Source organism: Histomonas meleagridis (assembly GCF_020186115.1).
Source record: "Histomonas meleagridis strain 2922-C6/04-10x chromosome Unknown contig_123, whole genome shotgun sequence".
NCBI classification, from domain to species: domain Eukaryota; phylum Parabasalia; order Tritrichomonadida; family Dientamoebidae; genus Histomonas; species Histomonas meleagridis.
Window position 1 is genome coordinate 109,292 of NW_027150762.1, and position 20,807 is coordinate 130,098.

General features: G+C 25.7%; 4 protein-coding genes across 4 annotated transcripts; 2 read left to right on the top strand and 2 right to left on the bottom strand.

Annotated features, from left to right (window-relative positions):
* Positions 1 to 279: 279 nt before the first annotated feature.
* On the top strand, positions 280 to 2,427 carry GO595_001265 (vacuolar protein sorting-associated protein 53 A; the record flags this gene model as incomplete). The annotated part of the gene is made up of 1 exon (XM_067914044.1): positions 280 to 2,427. One exon carries the CDS (start codon positions 280 to 282, stop codon positions 2,425 to 2,427), a length of 2,148 nt encoding a protein of 715 aa, XP_067778565.1.
* Positions 2,428 to 6,389: 3,962 nt separating this feature from the next.
* On the top strand, positions 6,390 to 7,619 carry GO595_001266 (iron-containing alcohol dehydrogenase; the record flags this gene model as incomplete). Its single annotated transcript, XM_067914045.1, has 1 exon — positions 6,390 to 7,619. One exon carries the CDS (start codon positions 6,390 to 6,392, stop codon positions 7,617 to 7,619), a length of 1,230 nt encoding a protein of 409 aa, XP_067778566.1.
* A 5,058-nt stretch (positions 7,620 to 12,677) lies between these two features.
* Positions 12,678 to 13,499, bottom strand: GO595_001267 (Sulfatase-modifying factor enzyme 1; the record flags this gene model as incomplete). Its single annotated transcript, XM_067914046.1, has 1 exon — positions 12,678 to 13,499. The coding sequence occupies one exon, from the start codon at positions 13,497 to 13,499 to the stop codon at positions 12,678 to 12,680; it is 822 nt and encodes a 273-aa protein (XP_067778567.1).
* A 1,976-nt stretch (positions 13,500 to 15,475) lies between these two features.
* GO595_001268 (uncharacterized protein) lies at positions 15,476 to 16,069 on the bottom strand (the record flags this gene model as incomplete). The annotated part of the gene is made up of 1 exon (XM_067914048.1): positions 15,476 to 16,069. The coding sequence occupies one exon, from the start codon at positions 16,067 to 16,069 to the stop codon at positions 15,476 to 15,478; it is 594 nt and encodes a 197-aa protein (XP_067778568.1).
* Positions 16,070 to 20,807: the final 4,738 nt, after the last annotated feature.

Genomic DNA, 20,807 nt, shown 5'->3' on the forward strand with positions numbered 1-20,807 from the left:
TATATTTTAAGGAATACGCGCACTCTAATCTAACACTAATTTTACCTCTTAAACATTAACATTTCCATAATATTTAATCATTATGTGCGAATCGAATGATTCCTAAAGATCTTTTGGAAAATGCTCATAATATAAAAGCAATAGGAAAAATAATGTAAAATCGTATCAAATTAATTATTTTTTGAATTCATTGTTTGGATATCTTCACCATAAAACCCAAAACGATTCAACATTTCCACTTTTTTATAGATTACATGGGGCGCCCTAAAAGAAACTGGAATGGATGACGACTTTTACATTGATGATATCGATCAAGAATTAGCATCCAATAACTTTGACGCACTCAAATTTGTAGACAAAATACTACCTAATGAACCTGCACTTGCGAATTTACCTAAATACATAAGTCAACTTCAAACAAGATCTCGTCGTCTTTCAGCAAGTACTCGAGAAGCTGTTCGCTCGTATTCTATTCTAGGTGATTCAAGTGAAGCTATTCTTAAGGAAACACGAAATTCAATTGTTGACTTATCACAAAGAATTACTGACATGCATGATAAGGTAACTGAAACAGAATCTATTGTTTCCAAAATATGTGTTGGAATCAAGCCACTTGATAATGCTAAAAAGAATTTGACATTATCAGTAACTTCACTCCGCAGATTGAAAATGATTGTTCAAACAGTTTCTTCCCTTGAGGAAAATGTCTCAAATCTCGATTACTCAAAGTGTGCTGAGAATATTCTCGCTTTAACTTCACTTACAGATTATTTCAAAAAATATTCAAATAAGCCACAACTTAAACCATTCCTCAACAAATTTTTAGACCTAAAGCGCATACTCAAAAACAAGATTAACACGGAGTTTGAAGATAAAATGTTTCGTGGATCTGCAGATGAATCCAATTTACCACTTTGTGCAGCTGTTGACTCTTTTAATGATGGTTTTCGTGAAGCCATCATACAAACATTTTGTGAGAAGTTTATGTCTCCTTATAGTGATTCATATTCCAATACACCACTTAAAGAAATCAATACAAGATATCAATGGTTCAAACAAAGAGCAGAGTTTTATAATTCCCAATACTCCACGGCCTTTCCAAAGGAATGGAGGATGCAATATCATCTTACGATTGATTTTTGCAAGCGAACCGCATCAGATTTAGCTCAAATTCTTAAGAGCTCTACACCAAAAGTGAAAGAGTATTTGAATGCGTTTGAGTACACAGTCAAATTTGAGAAGAAAATGTCAGAAAATTTCGCGACGATAGAAACCGTTTATATTTCACAAGATGCCGAAATGCCGCAATTTGACAATTCTGTTGAAGGTATTAAGAAGAAATATGAATGGCTTAACCGTAAAGAAAATGGTATTGGCGAAGAGAAGATAATTCCTGCTAAAGAATTTAATGGAATTATTGCGAATGCATTTTCTCCTTATATGGAATTATATTTCGAAGTTGAACGAAAGAACTTAGGGAATATAATAACGGGAGCTCAGAAAGATCCACTGGGTAACTTAGATGAAGAAACACACACATTCTCAAGCTCAGCGACTTTAGTTTCACTCATGAAAAAGACGATAGAAAAAACCGCTAGTTTTAACGTTCCCCAATCGTTACTTGACTTGTTCCTTATACTGAAGGAACTTCTTGTGCAATATGCAGAAATGCTTACTAAAGTTCTTCCTTCGAGACCAAAGAAGGAAGAACATTTGAAACTTATTTGCTCAATTGTTAATACATCATCTCTTCTTCTTTCTGTTGTGGATTCTCTTGCAGTTAAAGTCGAAGGCCTTGTGCCAGGAGATATGAAACGAGCAATTATTGTCATTGATGCCAAAGAAAATATTAGTAATGAACTTAAGAAACAAATGTTTTATTTAGTCGACGTATTTGTTAAGGAATGCGAAATGTACCTTGTCCAAATCGCTAACAATAGCTGGAGAACTGATGATACCACCAACAAACTCCCTGAGCCATTGATAGAATTATTTGATAATCGATTTGACATAATAAGCAAATGGTTAACCACAGACAACTTCAACAGGTTCCGATCACCGCTCTCCCAGAAAATTGTCAAAGTACTCAACGATGCCATATTCAATAATCGACAAATAAATTCATCGCCACAAGTCATGCAAACTATTCGCGATTTAAAGACATTTCTAACACATATCACTAAGGCCGACTCTGTTCTTTCTCGTCGTCGTATCGAATTTGAATTTTCACAACTCGAAGCCGATTTAACTGTTCTTTTCTGTCCTGAAGAGAATGCGCTTGCAGCTATATACGTCACAAAGAGTCAAAAGCCTTCAAAGAACGACTTCATGAAAATAATGAGATTGAGGGGCCGAACTTCAGCTGATGATTTGAAGAGGTTTGGCGACCAGTACGACGAAATGGTGCAACAACTTGATAAGAAATGATAACATTTCATATAGTATTCAATAAAGGAAAAATCGAATTTTTGAATTCTATGCCGATAGGACGATGGCTGATATTTTAAAAGTAAAATGATCGGTTTATTTTCAAATTATAACTCAAAAATAAGTTTATGAATTATTTAATGAATTAGAAATCCTAGAATTAGAATTTATGTGTTTGGATAATATGATTACAAAGTCATTATAATTTTCATGAAGATCTTTATAAAAAGGAATTGTGTCAATTTGAACCATTCTTATCTATCAATTAATTTTTTGACTTAATTTTTCAAAATACACATAAAGGAAATTTCCCTATTTATGTAAATCGATAGGAATAAGTGAAAATAGATTCTCTCCATAGAGTTCCAAAATTATTAAATTCATATTAAATCAAAATGATTTCAAACATTAGACCTAATTAACATAAATTCCATTGATACTTGATTTTTACTAATTATTTCATTTGGAAAATTTTCGTATGTTATTTTATCAATTCATCATGTTAAAATTTAAAACAACTGATTTAAATCAATTCCTTGTTTTTCGGCAATTAATTTGATTATCTTCAAATTACGTGTTTGTGCAGCAAAAACAAGAGCATTCCAATATGCTTTAAATAATTACCAAATATTATTTTGAAATCAAAAATTATCAAAACAAATTTCAAATAAAATAATAAAATATTTTCGGCATTTAAATCAATTCCTTCTTGATCAAGAAGTATTTGAACTATTTCAACATCTCCATTCAAAACTGCATACATAAGTGCTGTAGTAAAAAAATTTGAATAAATTCCAGATATTATATTTAAACATTAAATTATTGCAATAAACAATATCTTGAGCATTAATATCAATTCCTTCTTGTTTAAGAAGCAATTTTACTTCTTCTACAAAACCATTTCCAGCTGCAGACATAAGTGCTGTTAGAAAAATTATAAACAATTTCCAAATATTATTTTGAGATTTCAAATCATTAAATTTAACATTTTCTAAAACAAATAAATGTTTTTAGCATTAATATCAATTCCTTCTTGTTTAAGAAGTAATTCAACAATAACAAAATTGTTATTACTTGAAGCCATTATAAGTGCCGTCATAAATAATTCTAATAAATTCCAAATATCATTTCGAAAATTTAAATCATTAAAGTAAATATTAAACAAAATAATTATATATCTTTAGCATTAATATCAATTCCTTTTAATGTAAGAAGGAATTCTACCATTTTTATTTGATTAATAGCAGAGGCAACTATTAGTGCTGTCATAAACAATTAAAACAATTTCCAAACATTATTTCGAAACATCAAGTCATTCAAATAAATACCAAACAAAATATTTAAATATCTTTTGCATTAATATTAATTTCTTCGTGTTCTAAAAGCAAATTAATTACTTCTGTGAAACCTGTTGCAACTGCTTTGATAAATTCTGTTGCAAATATTTTGAACGATTTCCAAACATTATTTTCAAACATTAAATTATTAAAATAAATTTTAAATAAAACAAATAAATATCTTTAGCATTAACATCAATTCCTTTTTGTTTAAGAAGTAATTTAACTATTTCTATATTTTTACTTCGAGTAGCATAAGCGAGAGCTGTTTTAAATAATTTAAATATTTTCCATATATCATTTTGAAATTTCGAATTATTGGGAAAAACTCGAAATAAAACATATAAACATCTTTGGCATTAACATCAATTCCTTCTTGCTGAAGAAGTAATTGAACTATTTCAGGATATTCATTACAAGATGCAATTATAAGTGGCGTCACATAACAACTAACAAAACATTAAATACTTTTTAGAAATATTAATAGATTAATATAAATAATAAACGAAATAAATTTATTTCTTTAATATTGATTTCAATTCCTTTTTGCTCAAGAAGTAATTTAACAATTTCAGTATGACCATTTCCTGCAGCAATAAAAAGTGCAGTCCAAAATAATATCAATAAATACCAAATATTATATTAAAATATTATAAAATTATAATAAAAATTAAACAAAACAAATAAATATTTTTAGCATTAATATCAATTTTTTCATGTTTAAGAAGTAATTTAACAATTTCAATACTATTATTTAAAGAAGCAATAATAAGTGCAGTATAAAATATTTTAAATAAATTCCAAATATTTTTATAAAACTTTATATCATCAAAAATAATATTATTAATAGCATTAACATCTATTCCTTTTTGTTCAAGAAGTAATTTAGCAATTTCAGCATCACCATTTTCAGAAACCATCATAAGTGCTGTATAAAATATTATTAATAATTTCCAATTAAACCAAAAAAATTAAATCAGTTTGTTTAATATTTATGGCAATATCTTTTTGATCAAGAAAATATTTCATAAGTTCAATGTTTCTTGATGCACCTACAGATACTAAAATATCTTTTGGATAATTTATTTCCTTAATAAAATCTTTAATAAGAAGAAAATTACCAATTGATGCTATTTTACAAATCAAAGAATTATTCATTTTCATACCTTCTTTTAACAAAAACGAAAAAATTTCATAGTTATCATATAAAATACATGAATTTCCTAATTTAGTTAAGTTTTGGACATTACATTTATCATAAATATAATGAAATATATCATTATGATGAAACATAATCGCAACTTCACACAATCCTTCAAAAATTTTTTGATTTTTTTCACACATATGAAGAATTTCAATATTTCCTCCAGCGATAGAATAGAGAAAAGATTTTATTGAATTCGCACCATTCATAAGTAAATATTTAAAACATTTAATTGATCCGAAAAATGCTGCATAATCAATTAATGAAACTTCACCATTATTAATAAAATCACATCTTTCATAAAGTGATGGTTTAATTGTTTGATTAAAATCAAATTTTGCTTGTGATGTTATTTCTTGAAGTTTTTCGATTTCATCATTTCGAATTATTTTTGAAACTTCATTTGGATTAATTCCTTCTTTAATTAATTGCTTATGAAGTTCCCAATTATTCTTTGAAAGTTCTTCATAGTTTTTAATAAGATTTATCCAAATTAGTTTAATGTTTTCTTTATTAACAATATCATCTTTGTTTGGAGGTGAAAGTTTTAATTTATTGATTTCATTTTCTGTTTGATAATGAACAAAATATAACGAATGCTTATTTTCAATTATTTTAGAAGAAATTAAACCTTTTTCATGCATCATTTCAAGAAGATAATTTATTCCATCATGTGAATGAAAATTATTTAAAATTATTGAAAAAATTTCAAAGATATTTATGTTATTTTTGTTGAAATGTTTTTCAACTTCTGATAAGAAGCGAAATATTAAATTTACATCATACCTTCGAGAGAAACAAAAAGAAAAAGTGATTCTACAAATAACAAAACAAAAAGAAAATATGTTGTTTCCATCAAACGATGATACAATTTTTTGAACTGAAGGTTCAATATTGTTTTCAGTCAATTCATAGATAGTTTTTTCAATAAGTAGTAGTATGTTTAAAGAATTTGTATTTGCTTGATTTTCTGTCGAATTCATGTTTTTTGATTTTTTTATTTTAACGTTCTCTATTGTTTGTATCGTATAATCACTTTTTTGTTTACGAGACACAAAATTCGCCAAAACCGCAGAATTATGATCGTTTATTTACAGTTTGACAATAAAAAGTCACCTCATCTCACTTTTTGCCATACCGATGAAACGTCTTCTCAGAAAGGGTTGTCAAATTGTTTCAATTTTGAACGATAAATTATTCGTTGTGGAGAAAACAGGCAGAAAATTTTCTTTATCATTATTATTAGAATTACAACAGAAAAACATGTGTTTAAGAATAGTAGATAAAACTAATTACACAGTATTATATAATGTTTTTTGGTTTGTATTGAGATATTGATATTTTATAGTTAAAATAAATTGATTATCAAATTTGAGAAACAATTTCGGTTGTTTTACAACGAATGAGTCACTCCTTTTTTCATGAAGTTGCTGTCTTCTATTTTCGAGTTCTTTTACAAGATCTATTGTCGCATTTTTCAATTCATCATGTTTACTTTTGCACACATTCTTAACTGGGATCCACCTCAAACAATTGAAGGTCCAAATTCAATCTTGGAGATTCCAAAACTCCTAAAAAAGATGGATCTCAAGAAGCCACTCGTTGTTACTGGTAGAAGTTTAAAAAGACTTGGTGTGTGTAATGATCTTTTTGAAAAGCTTCAAGAAGAAGGATTTGATTATGCATATTTTAGTGAAGCTCAACCAAATCCTTATATCGAAAACATTGAAGAAGCAAAAGAAATGTATCTCAAAGAAAAATGTGATTCATTTATAGCGGTTGGCGGCGGTTCAACAATGGATTGTACCAAACTTGCAGCCTGTCGGATAGCCAGACCACGAACCCCGCTCAGGTGGCTTGTTGGAGTCATTCGAGTTATTGTCAAATTACCTCCCGTTATAGCTGTTCCAACTACAGCAGGCACTGGATCAGAAGCCACCATTGCTGGGATTGTTGTTGACCATTCTAGTAAAAAGAAAGGGTTAGTAATTGATCCACGTTTACGTCCACCATATGCAATCTTAGATCCATGTTTAACATTAACCTTACCAAAACATGTAACAGCCGAAACTGGAATGGATGCACTTACTCATGCAGTTGAAGCGTACATTGGACGCGGGAACATGGGCAAAACAAGAGAATATTCCGAAGATGCGATCAAATTAATATTTGAAAATCTTGGAAAATGTTATGACAATGGCAATGACATTGAGTTACGAATGAACATGTTAAAGGCATCCTTTAAAGCAGGGCTTGCATTCACGCAAGCATATGTCGGCTATGTTCATGCAATTGCACATGCACTTGGCGGAATGTATAACACAGGACATGGGTTAGCGAATGCTGTAATATTACCGAATGTACTGGAGTATTATGGTGACAGTGTTTATGAAAGTTTAGCAAAACTTTCGGACATCATTGGAATTAAATGTAATCGTAACGATGCTGAAGAGAAAGCAAAAGCTTTCATTGAAGAAATTAGAAAATTAAATAAGAAAATGGAAATCCCGGAAAAGTTTGACTTCATAAAGCCGGAGGACGTGAAACATATAGTGGATAGAGCGTTGGCTGAAGGTAATCCACTTTATCCTGTTCCGAAAATAATGAACAGGAAAGACTGCGAGTCAATAGTTAAAAAAATAATGTGTTAATGACATTTGTATTATTTGAAATAAGATTTTGCAAATAAACAAGTGAATATTTTAAAAACTGGTGAGAAGAAGACACATTGTGGAGTTGGAAATTTTGCAATTTTTTTTCGAATCTTACATAATGTTTATTTTTAAAAGGAGGACAATGGACCCAAATTTGCTTGAATTTATATGGCTTTTATACATTAATGTTGCTCATTTTATGAAGCTTGTTTGTCAAAAAGGAATTGTTTTATAGGTTTTGATGAGTTTGTCTTTGAAGTTATACTGCTTACATCATTTTCTTCATCACCTGATTTATAACAAATTTATGTATACCAAAAAAAAAAAAAAAATACCCGTCCTTCATAAGGACTTCAAGAAGAAATTTAAAAAAAGAGTTAAAAATTTAAAGAAAAGGATAATTTCAAATATTTACAATCATAAAGTCGAAATCACATCAAAAAATTAATATTCACCTACAAATATATATAATGAAAAATTGTTTATATTTTTTATTTGAATGATTTTAAGAATCTTTTATGATAATCCCTTCACATAAACTGCATTGAGTTGATGAAAAATTGTCTAACATTTCTTTAATATGATTAACTATTTCTATTTTGCCTTTTTCTCTTGCATGCATAAGTGCTGTTTTAAATAATTTAAATAATTTCCAAATATTATTTTAAAATATCAAATTATTAAAATAAATTTTAAATAAACCAAATAAATATCTTTCGCATTAACATCAATTCCTTTTTGTTCAAGAAGTAATTTAACTATTTCTGTATAACCATTATAAGATGGATAAATAAGTGCTGTCCAAAATAAATTAAATAATTTCCAAATATTATTTTGAAATATCAAATTATTAAAATAAATACTAAATAAAACAAGTAAATATTTTTAGCATTAATATCAATTCCTTCTTGTTCAAGAAGTAATTTAACTATTTCTATATTACCATTATTAGATGCATACATAAGTGCTGTTAGAAATAATTTAAATAATTTCCAAATATTATTTTTGAAATCCAAAATTATTAAAATAAATTCTAAATATAACAAATAAATACTTTTAGCATTAACATCAATTCCTTTTTGTTCAAGAAGTAATTTAACTATTTCTGTATGACCTTTTGAAGATGCATTCATAAGTGCTGTCCAAAATAATTTAAATAATTTCCAAATATTATTTTGAAATATAAAATTATTAAAATAAATATCAAATAAAATAAATATATATCTTTATCATTAATATCAATTCCTTCTTGTTCAAGAAGTAATTTAACTATTTCTATATTACCATTATTAGATGCATACATAAGTGCTGTTTGAAATAATTTAAATAATTTCCAAATATTATTTTGAAATCCAAAATTATTAAAATAAATTCTAAATATAACAAATAAATACTTTTAGCATTAACATCAATTCCTTTTTGTTCAAGAAGTAATTTAACTATTTCTGTATGACCTTTTGAAGATGCATTCATAAGTGCTGTTTTAAATATTTTTTGTAATTTCCAAATATTATTTTGAAATCCAAAATTATTAAAATAAATATTAAATAAAACAAATAAATATCTTTAGCATTAATATCAATTCCTTCTTGTTCAAGAAGTAATTTAACTATTTCTGTATAACCTTCATAAGTTGCTTTAATAAGTGCTGTTTCAAATATTTTAAATAATTTCCGAATATTATTTTGAAATATAAAATTATTAAAATAAACATAATTTTTAGTGTTAATATCAATTCCTTCTTGTTCAAGAAGTAATTTAACTATTTCTTTATGACCTTTTAAAGATGCCAAAAAAAGTGCTGTCCAAAACAAATTAAATAATTTCCAAATATTATTTTGAAATCCAAAATTATTAAAATAATTAACAAATAAAAAAAATAAACACCTTTAGCATTAACATCAATTCCTTCTTGTTCAAGAAGTAATTTAATAATATCAAAGTGACCATTTAATGATGCTTCCATAAGTGCTGTCCAAAACAAATTAAATAATTTCCAAATATTATTTTGAATTAATGAAATATTAAAATAGATACTAAATAAAACAAATAAATATCTTTAGCATTAATATCAATTCCTTCTTGTTTAAGAAGTGTTTTAACTGTTTCTATTTTACCTTCTTCAGTTGCAATAATAAGTGGTGTGCGATATAATTGAAATAATTTCCAGATATTATTTTGAAATAAGAAATTGTTGAAAATTATATTAAATTAGATAAAAAAATTTTTCCTTTGATATCAATTTTTTTATATTCCAGTAATCTTATTATATTAATATTGTGATATAAATCTGCATATGCATAAATAAGTGCTGTTCTAAATAATTTAAATAATTTCCAAATATTATTTTAAAATATCAAATTATAAAAATAAATTTTGAATAAATCAAATAAATATCTTTAGCATTAATATCAATTCCTTCTTGTTCAAGAAGTGATTCAACTATTTCTAATTTACCTTCTTGAGATGCTATCATAAGTGCTGTTTTAAATAATTTTAACAATTTCCAAATATTATTTTAAAATATCAAATTATAAAAAAGAATTTTAAATAAAACAAATAGATATCTTTAGCATTAATATCAATTCCTTTTCGTTTAAGAAGTAATTTAACAATATCAAAGTGGCCATTTTTTTCTTCAATAATAAGTAGTGTTTCATGCAATATAAATAATTTCCAAATATTATTTTGAAATATCAAATTATTAAAATAAATTTTAAATAAACCAAATAAATATCTTTCGCATTAACATCAATTCCTTTTTGTTCAAGAAGTAATTTAACTATTTCTGTATAACCATTATAAGATGGATAAATAAGTGCTGTCCAAAATAAATTAAATAATTTCCAAATATTATTTTGAAATATCAAATTATTAAAATAAATACTAAATAAAACAAGTAAATATTTTTAGCATTAATATCAATTCCTTCTTGTTCAAGAAGTAATTTAACTATTTCTATATTACCATTATTAGATGCATACATAAGTGCTGTTAGAAATAATTTAAATAATTTCCAAATATTATTTTGAAATCCAAAATTATTAAAATAAATTCTAAATATAACAAATAAATACTTTTAGCATTAACATCAATTCCTTTTTGTTCAAGAAGTAATTTAACTATTTCTGTATGACCTTTTGAAGATGCATTCATAAGTGCTGTTTTAAATATTTTTTGTAATTTCCAAATATTATTTTGAAATATAAAATTATTAAAATAAATATCAAATAAAATAAATATATATCTTTAGCATTAATATCAATTCCTTCTTGCTTAAGAAGTAATTTAAATATTTCTGTATGACCATTTTCAGATGCACGCATAAATACTGTCCAAAATAAATTAAATAATTTCCAAATATTATTTTGAAAACCAAAATTATTATAATAAATATTAAATAAAACAAATAAATATCTTTAGCATTAATATCAATTCCTTCTTGTTCAAGAAGTAATTTAACTATTTCTGTATGACCATTTTCAGATGCTCTAATAAGTGCTGTTTGAAATAATTTAAATAATTTCCAAATATTATTTTGAAATATAAAATTATTTAAATTTATTTTATCTTTATCATTAATATCAATTCCTTTTTGTTCAAGAAGTAATTTAACTATTTCTGTATGACCATTTTCAGATGCATTCATAAGTGCTGTTCTAGATAATTTAAATAATTTCCAAATATTATTTTGAAATAAGAAATTATTAAAATAAATTCTAAATAAAACAAATAAATATCTTTAGCATTAATATTAATTTTACTTTTATAAATAAGTAATTTAACAAGATCAATATTATTCTTATACACTGCATATGAAAGTGGTACCCCAAAAATTTGATTTTTTAAAAAATTCCATAAATTTTAATATTTACATCAATATTCTTATTTTCAAGAAGCAATTTAACAATTATAATATTTTCATGAAGAAGCGCAACATCAAGTGCCGTCAAAAACAATTTCAATAAATCCCAAATATTATTTTAAAATATCAAATTATTAAAATAAATTTTAAACAAAACAAATAAATGTCTTTTGCATTAACATCAATTCCTTCTTGTTCAAGAAGTAATTGAACAATTTCTTCATGATTGTTTGAGGTTGCTAGCATTAGAGCTGTATTAAACAGTATTAATGTATCCAAAATATTTCAAAAAAACATTGAATATTCAAATAAAATATCATAAAAATTCATTAAATATTAAATAACTTAATGAAAAACTACTTGAATTTATATTAATTCCACGTTGAAAGAGAAGAAGTTCAACAATTTCTATATATCCTTTAGAAGATGCTATCATAAGCGGTGTATAAAATAATTCCAAGAATTTCCATATTTGTTTTTTTGATATTAAAATGTTTCAAAAAATTTTAAAATTTTAAAATAAAAATCTTTTGCATTTACATTTATTCCATTTTGTTTCAGAAGATATTGAACAATATTTGTATGACCATGCTCAGATGCGACAAAAAGTAATGTTTTAAATAAAAAGAACATATCCCAAATGTTTGTTATGAACTTCTTGAATTAAAATAGAAACATGTTTTATATTCATATTAAAATCATTTTGTGATAGAATCGTTTTAACATTATTAATTTGACCTTTACTGCAAGCATCAAAAAGAGTTGAAAGAAAAAGCTCGAATAAACTTGAAATATTGATATAAAATGTCAAAAACATTAAAACAACAGTAAATAATATATATTTACTTCATCAACATTGTTATCGATTTCTTGATTTCCTTCGTTTTGATGAGAATTGTTTGGAACTTCCATAACTTGTGAGCGGCATTTTTATCCGAAATATTGCAAGGCGGCATTTTTTACCAGAATTCACAATAATGTTAATTTTTATAAGTCAAAAAAGGGGTGCACCCCTTTATTTTATTGCTTTTTTTTGTGTGTTCCAATGATATTTTGTTTGAATAATGTTTTCATCATTCGATCCTTTTCGAAGAAATATAAACACCATTTTCTTCAAACAAAATTCTAAATTTTTATAGCAAAATTTGATTTTTTTTTACTGAAAATAAACAAAACTTTGTGAATTTTTATTAAATAATATCAGAAACCCGAATCATTAGTCTATAATTATTATAAGAACTCGGAGATCCGTCAAAGTCTTTAAAATAATTTAATTGATCTCTATAAAAAGGGGATAAAACAAGTCTTTGATATGCAAAACCTTCTCCACCACAAACACAACATCCGCCGTCGCCTCCTTTGACACGACAAGGGCTATCGACTAATTCAAATTTATATGGATCATTTGCAATTTCAATCCATGATGGAACACTAGGTGAAAATTCTCGATGATTTCCTGTATAAAAATATTCCCATTCATCTTCAGTCATTAGACGAAATGGGAATTTGAGTTCTTCTTTCAATGTTTTAGGTGAATAATAAATTACACCTGGAAGTCCTTTAAGCGGATTAGGTCCATATTGTTGAGTTTCATGTTCACGTGCTTTTCGAAAGGTTGGCCTAAGTTTTGGTTCAACTAACATTGGTCCAATATCAACTCTTCTTCGAGGTGATGTTCTTTGATCAACTTCTTCTGCAAATTTCCTTTCTGAAAATTCTTCTTCTTCTTCAATTCTATCAAATTCTTCTTGATCTGATTTGATTAATTCTTTTTGTTGATTTAATATTACTTCTGGTATTTTGTCATCTAGCGACCAGCCTAACTCAACCCCCTTACAACCAGGAACAAAAATAAAAACTTTATCTTGATAAAAAACTTGGATATGTTGTTCAACATATTTGACTTGGAAATCATTTGGTAGAACTTGCCTTAATACATTAACTTTGTCTTCATTTGGAATTTCTTCGAAAAATGGAAGATAAAGTTTATCGATGTTTTTTTCTTTTTCCATCAGATAATGTGAAATGAATTAACTTCTTTATTTTTTTGAAACGAATTTATATTTATCCCAAATTTGTTCATAGAGCCTACATTCATCAAAATTTAAACACAAAAAATGTATTATATTAAAGAAACGAAATAGTATCTAGAAAAATTGATCCCTTATGGAAAATCGAAATTTCGACGATTGACATCAATATTTTCTCCAATTATTTTATGAAAATTTTCTAAATTACATTATGCATATGTATAAGTATCATATCTTCATTAATACACTGAACTTAAATTTCGATAATTAGTCAATGTACTTCTCTGAGTCAAAAATAATTTTTTCATGATTAAGGTAATTTCAAGATTTCCCTTTATACGATTTTTTTTTTCCATGATATATAAATCTATACGAACTGTTTTTGTGTACAGATTTTTTAGAAATTTCTAGCTTACAGTTTTGAGGAAAACGACCATAATTTAGAAAAGAATTTTTGATATTTATAAGACTTGCTCAACTGAAAGAAAAATAGAAAGTTGTTTAGAAATAAAATATATGTTTTGATGATAAGGTGAAACATTAAGTTTGTAATTAATTACTTTCCCATTTTTCAAAAGAATACAATATAAAGCATTTTTAAAAAGAAATGAGTTAAATGTTAAGCTTAACATTTAAAGATTTAATAGATACAATCTTGTAAATGATATTTCATTCCAACGACATAAAGGAAAAATTGGTAATAACTCAAAAAACATTATGCATTTCAGTTGCAATCAAAGAGTGATCGACAAAAAGCATTTATAATTTCTAAAACTGATCAGTTTTCTCGATCGAGAAAATTAAGTGGGATATTTCATATTTAATACAATATAATTCAGACTGATAAATAAACTCATTTTGTACAAGTCCGCAATAGTTATTTACAAGTCGCAAAAAATTAATGAAATGTCATAAGCAAAATCAAATGATTTCACTTTGCACAACTGCTTTGATGTATTGAAAAAATTTGAATTGAAAATTTCCTCAAAATTTTGAGTGACGTTGAAAATATGTTAGTCCGGACTATACGACAACGTTGAAACCTCATCGCTTGTTCAATATTTTCGTGTAAGTATGATCTATCAACAATTCCCAACAAAATTTATGTAATCACTAACTATCATAAATTAAATGCACATAAAAAACGTTTTAATAGTATTATAAAATTATATAATGTTTAAATATATTTGATATATTTAAAAGTTAAAAAAAGTAATTAAAGCATATTAACAAAAATAGTAATTTTTGAAATGTTTAATGGAGTTTGTATCCAAATTTACGGAGAAGTTGCATACGTCCTTCCTTATCCTCAGCTGTTTCAACACCTTTTGGTTTTGCAAAACCATCAATTACGCCCATTACACCACGGCCTTGTTATGATTTGGCAACAACAACCTGGAGTGGGTTAGCTGTAGCAGCAAAAAGTGTAACTATTTCGGGGACGTTACGAAGTGATTGTAAGACATTTTTCGAGAAAATTATAAATGTGTGTCCGCATCCAATTTTTTGAGTATTTGTTGGGAATTGTTGATATTTTATATCATTTTTTCAGAAAAGGGATTACAAGCTTCGAACATATTCTGGATGGGGAATTTGGGTACTTATACAATAGGAATTGAAAGGGTGGCTACTCACCTTAAAGTGACACATAAATTGATAGAAAGTAACCTGTAAACTCCATGGTAAATCAGTAAAAAAAATATTGCCAGAATTTTTCATATCTGTAACATTCAGTACCTGTATCAAATTAATACCTACATAATACACATACTTTAAAGAAGATGTTCAGAATCATTTATTCATACAAATGCAAAAATCCTGTTCTAGAAAAAATTATAGACTTACACCCTAAAGCACCATACGCATTTACTATAGTTTAGTAATATTCAGAGAGAACTTTTAATTTTAAAATAAAAAATAAAAAAGTCAGTTGAAATTGATTTTTAGTTCAATTGAAGTTATACAACAGCAAATATCGTTGCAATTAAAACTATTGTTAATGCGAAAGATGTTATGCTTCTCATTCTTATGCCAGCACTATCACCACCGCCCCCTTCTTCCTTTGGAAGAATATCAAGTATTTCGTCATATTCCAATGAATATTTGATGTTACTTGGAATTCCTGAAACATCAATGTATTGCTTAGGTGAATGCTTTTCTGGATCTTGTAATATTTCTATGTCATCCATAATAAGATTATTTGCTGTTAATTCACCTGATGGCTTCCTTGAAGATGAAGTAGCTAAGTATAATGTATTAAACTTTATATTGCCAAGAAAATTGATTGTCCCAATATAAGAAAAATCAAGATATACAAAAGGAAGTGAATTTGAGATATCATTAACGCTTGACGTTATGTTCACAAGACTATGTGAAAATATAAATGAAAGCTTATTATGAGTATTTCCTAAATCTAGAATTTCATCTTTCTTTGAAACATCAAGAAAAATGCATGAATAATTACTAATGAGGTCAGAAAGTTTTAGATTAAGTGGAGGATATTCCTCATATTCGTATTTAAAATTAGAAACTGCAGCTACAGCATCACGCATAATTTGCGAAAATAATTATCTCCTTTATATTTGTCGGGCAACTCACGATAATACATTTCCATCGTTGTTTCATACATTTCACTAAGGTAAAGAAATTTCCATGAAACACTTGGAGTAATACAGAAATATAAGAACAGCATTTCACAAAAAAAAAAAAAAAAAGATGAATCACACTTACAATATTTGAATGTGAATAAATGCCACCCAACAATAAAAAAGCCAACACTTCGATGAAGATAAATCATTGAAAATGAAAAATTTGAAAATTCTTTATAAATGATTTTCCACATTTCCTCAAACTGTTATAAAAAAACAAATATGAATTATAAGAATGGCAAGTAGTTTTTTGTTTAAATTTGGAATGTAGATAAGTCATCAATGGTTAATCCCATATTCCAATAATTGATCAATTCTTCAAAAAATCCAATTGGAAAACATTTAGAATGTTTATTACAAGATTTATAAAAACAAGCTCGTAATATAACTGATTAAATATTTATGATTTCACAATGTCAATCCAAACTGATAAATTCTTGAACACTATTGTTAAGCACAGTCATTTTTGCAAAAAAACTAAAAATAACATTTATTGTCAAAACCTGTGAAAGGACAGAAACTTCAGGGCTATGGACAGATTTTCTGGACTGCACACTAAAATTCAAAGAAGACTTAAAAATAAAAACAACTCAAAAACTGTTATTAATTGGCCGGCCAAATAATAAGAGATATTATGAAGAGAAAATATTGCTTTACCAAGAAAATTTTGTAGGATCTTTTATAAATAATAAAATTTTATTAAAACTTTAAGTTCTAATATTGTTCACATCGAAAATTATACATAAAACAAATATTGTACATTTAGGGAAAAATTTTTTTACATGATGATTTTAAAAATGCAATATAATAAAATGTAGTATAATAAGTAAAAAACAAAGCCCCAAAATTTCGAAAACCAATTTTGAAAAATTATTGATTTTTGAGACTTTGAAATTTTGTTTATCATAATTATGATAATTTTAATTTTCCATGAAATTTTGTTTTTGGCTTGCTTAATTGATATAAAATACTTTTCCTAAATATTGTTAATGTGCATTTTGATTCTATTATAGTGAAACTAAAAATCATTTAAAATTAAAAAAAAACAAAAATATCGTTCAAAACTAGGATGTATCAAAATATAACTTCAAAACAAATCATGAGTTCTATTGTTATGATTGAATTGCATTAATACATTCATGGCGTGGAGATAAAGAAGAAACAGGTTAATTGGGCTTAACGTACAAAAAAGGGTGAATTATGAGAGCAAAGGGGTATTTCTATATTACATCCCCGAGATGCTCTTGGAGAGGTATATCAGTAAAAATTTATATATACAATATGATACAACTTTTTTCACATAATTATTCCAGCAGCTAAATTTTTATATAATAAATTATATATGTTGTATCAAATTATTTTGTTCGAATGTTTCTTTTGTATATTCATGATTAAAGTTTACACATTGATTTTTATGCTTGTAATTCCTTTTGTGATAAATCATACAAAAATAAAAAGTGCATATTCAAATTTTCGATTCACATGTCGTTCGATTGAATGGAAGAAATTTGTTATTTTCTTCAAGAATCTCTTTCTGGAGATCCAAATTCCTATCTAATATCAAGCCAATTTTTTTCAGAAAAGTTAAAAGATCCTGAATTTCCACAATTTTTAATTACAATTCTTTCTTCAAATCAATTTCCAAATCACATTCAGTTTGCAGCATCACTTCAACTCAAATCTCTTTCAAAGAATTATGATTTCATAAGACAGTTTGCTCTTGAAAAATTTATTTGCATTTTTAATTTTTCCATTCCACTCATTCAAAAACAATTGCTTCCTATCCTTAAAGAAATAATACAGTATATTATTGACAATAATCAATTTAATGATTTAATAATTTTTGTGGATAAATTATTATCAGATTCATCAAACTCTTTGATAGGTATTTCAGTGCTTCGTAGTATCTTTAATCTCAAAATAAAAATTATACCAGGAATTGGAAGTTTAACACAAATATCAATTTTAATTTATCAAATTCTTCTGAAATATTTTTCCACTTTTTTCTCTCATCCTCCACAAACAATTCATTCAGAACTTCTTTTAGTTAATCGTCTTTGTAATTATTTATTTCCATTAAATTACATTGAAGTTATTGTTGTAATATTTAACACAGACCCACTTTTTGAGTTATATTCAAAGGATGTACTCAAAATTTGTGTATCACTCATTGAAATTCATCCAAAAGAAATTCAACAAAATTCACTGGCTATTCTCAATTTAATTTTAAACAAGAAGAAAGAAAATAAAATCATCGAATCATTAAATTATTTAATCTTTAGATATTTAAATCAAATGATTCGAATGCCGTTTTTATTTGAGATTATTTCACCATATATTAATGAATTAGTTTTTAATTTTTTATTTGATTTTTTTAATTTAACAAATGTTGATATCCAAATGATCAATGAAAACCCACAAAACTTTATACTCAATAAACATTCATTTCTAAATGATATGCAGTTTCCTATTTTTTCAACGATTGTTTTAAATCTTTTTTCGAATCATCTTTCCCAAGAATTATATCAAGGAATGCTTCAACAAGTAACAAAAGTTCTGAATGAAAATGATCAAAATGTTTTAAATATTTATGGCGCTATGTATTTTGCAGGATGTTCATTATTTAATTTAAATGAAGAATTAATTAAAAATGGAATTATAATAATTATGAAATCATTTATGCCAATTTTAAATGCACAAAAAAATAATGAAATTGTTAAAACTTCTTTTTTTATGTTCATTAGTTTTGTTAGTAATTATATGAAAGATATCGAAATTTTATACTTTTGCTTTAATGAATTTATAAATGATTCATCAAGTTTAATCAAAAAATATTTTGCATTAATTTCATTTGGGAATTTAATTCATCAATTTCCAGATAAAATTAATGAAATATATTCATATGTTTCAAGTAATATAAATGTTTTAGTTTCGAAGATTTTTGAAATCGATCGACTTTTTCAGATTGACGATATAACTTTTTCAATGCGAAAGATATTTGAATACTTTATGCCGCTATTAATTCCTTTTATGGATAATATCATTAATGAGTTATTACAACATTTTTATGGTTCAATAATACAAAATGATGATGATTGTATTGAAGAATATAAGAATACTATTATTAATTTTTCGGAATTTATGAAAAATAAATCAATTTCATTTTATTCGACATCAATTTCACAAATTATTTTACTAATTTTACAACTAGATTCGAATGATTTAAATTATTTTTATGAGATTTTATATAAATTTTGTAATGATTCACCTATAATTAACGAAATATTTGTTAATGTTTTTATTATGTTAAATGGAATTATTAACAAAACATTTCTTGAAGATTATATTTATATTTCTAGAATTATTTTTTGTATATTAAAGAAAACACCAAATCTAATGAATGATAATAATTGTTTTAACATTATAATGAATATATTTGATATCATTGTACAAAATTCTAAAGAAACTTTTGATTTCTCTGCTGTGATATTAATGTATCAAATCATTTTCATTGGATTTAAACAATTTCCTCAAGTAAAAAATGTTTTTCCTCATTTTTTAGAATTAATAACAAATATTAATGATATTAATTTAGCTGATGCTATTGCAGCATGTGTATCATATTCACCAGAAATTACTTTAAAGAATGAAAATAATTTTTTGATTTGGTTAAAGTTTTCAAGTAGTAAATGTTTCTTACATTCGTTAATAGGAATTATTTATAATTGGGATAATAATCCGGATTATATTAAAGAAAAAAATGAAATAATTATGAATGCAATCCAAGCTAATTTGGAAAAACTTGAAAATGAAAATGATCACGAAAATGATATTTTTAACATAAATGAAATTATTGAATTTTATCAAAAACGATAACATATTTGGATTATGTCCTTCTTTAATATATTGCTTATGAAAATAAATGTTTTTTGATAGTTCTTCATAAATATAGTTGGTATATTGATTTTGATATATAATGTACAAAAAAAATATGATGTTGTTAAGTTTTCACATAAATTTGGTTCAATTAATTCGTTTACAATAATTTTTTCAAAAAGATAAAATGAATTGAGTTTAAAAAACAAGCAAAAATATCTCTAAACATGTAATATGATGCATTTTAAAGTTCTCTCTTAAATATTCTAAAAATATTTCATCAGAACATCCTGCTAAAATAAGAACATATCATAAAATTAAATGAATATGGAAATTCTTGGTTAAAATATGTTAAAGAAGATGCAACAGATTCAATATACTGCTTACTTGTTCAAGAGATTGTAACATTTGATGTCTTTCTCTTATGGATTTGTTCACTATAAAGAAGTGATCTGACAAACAAAAAATTATTTGAATAGTTTATATAACCAGACTTTTTCAATATAATTTGATCGTAATCGTTACAAAAAGTGCACAAAAAATATTCAAAAGTTTACTTTATTGGTTCATCAGGTTCAAAACGTTTGACGAAAGCATTGCTATTTGCTGATTCTCATTAAACTCATCATCACAAATCGCCAAAAATATGTCGCATTTGTCCAAATATTCCACAATTTTCTTATGGAACTGTTCGTTATTATCTGCCAATAAAATGACTAATGTCTGCAATATCAATACAGTTAACTGCACTTGCGAATTTGCGAAC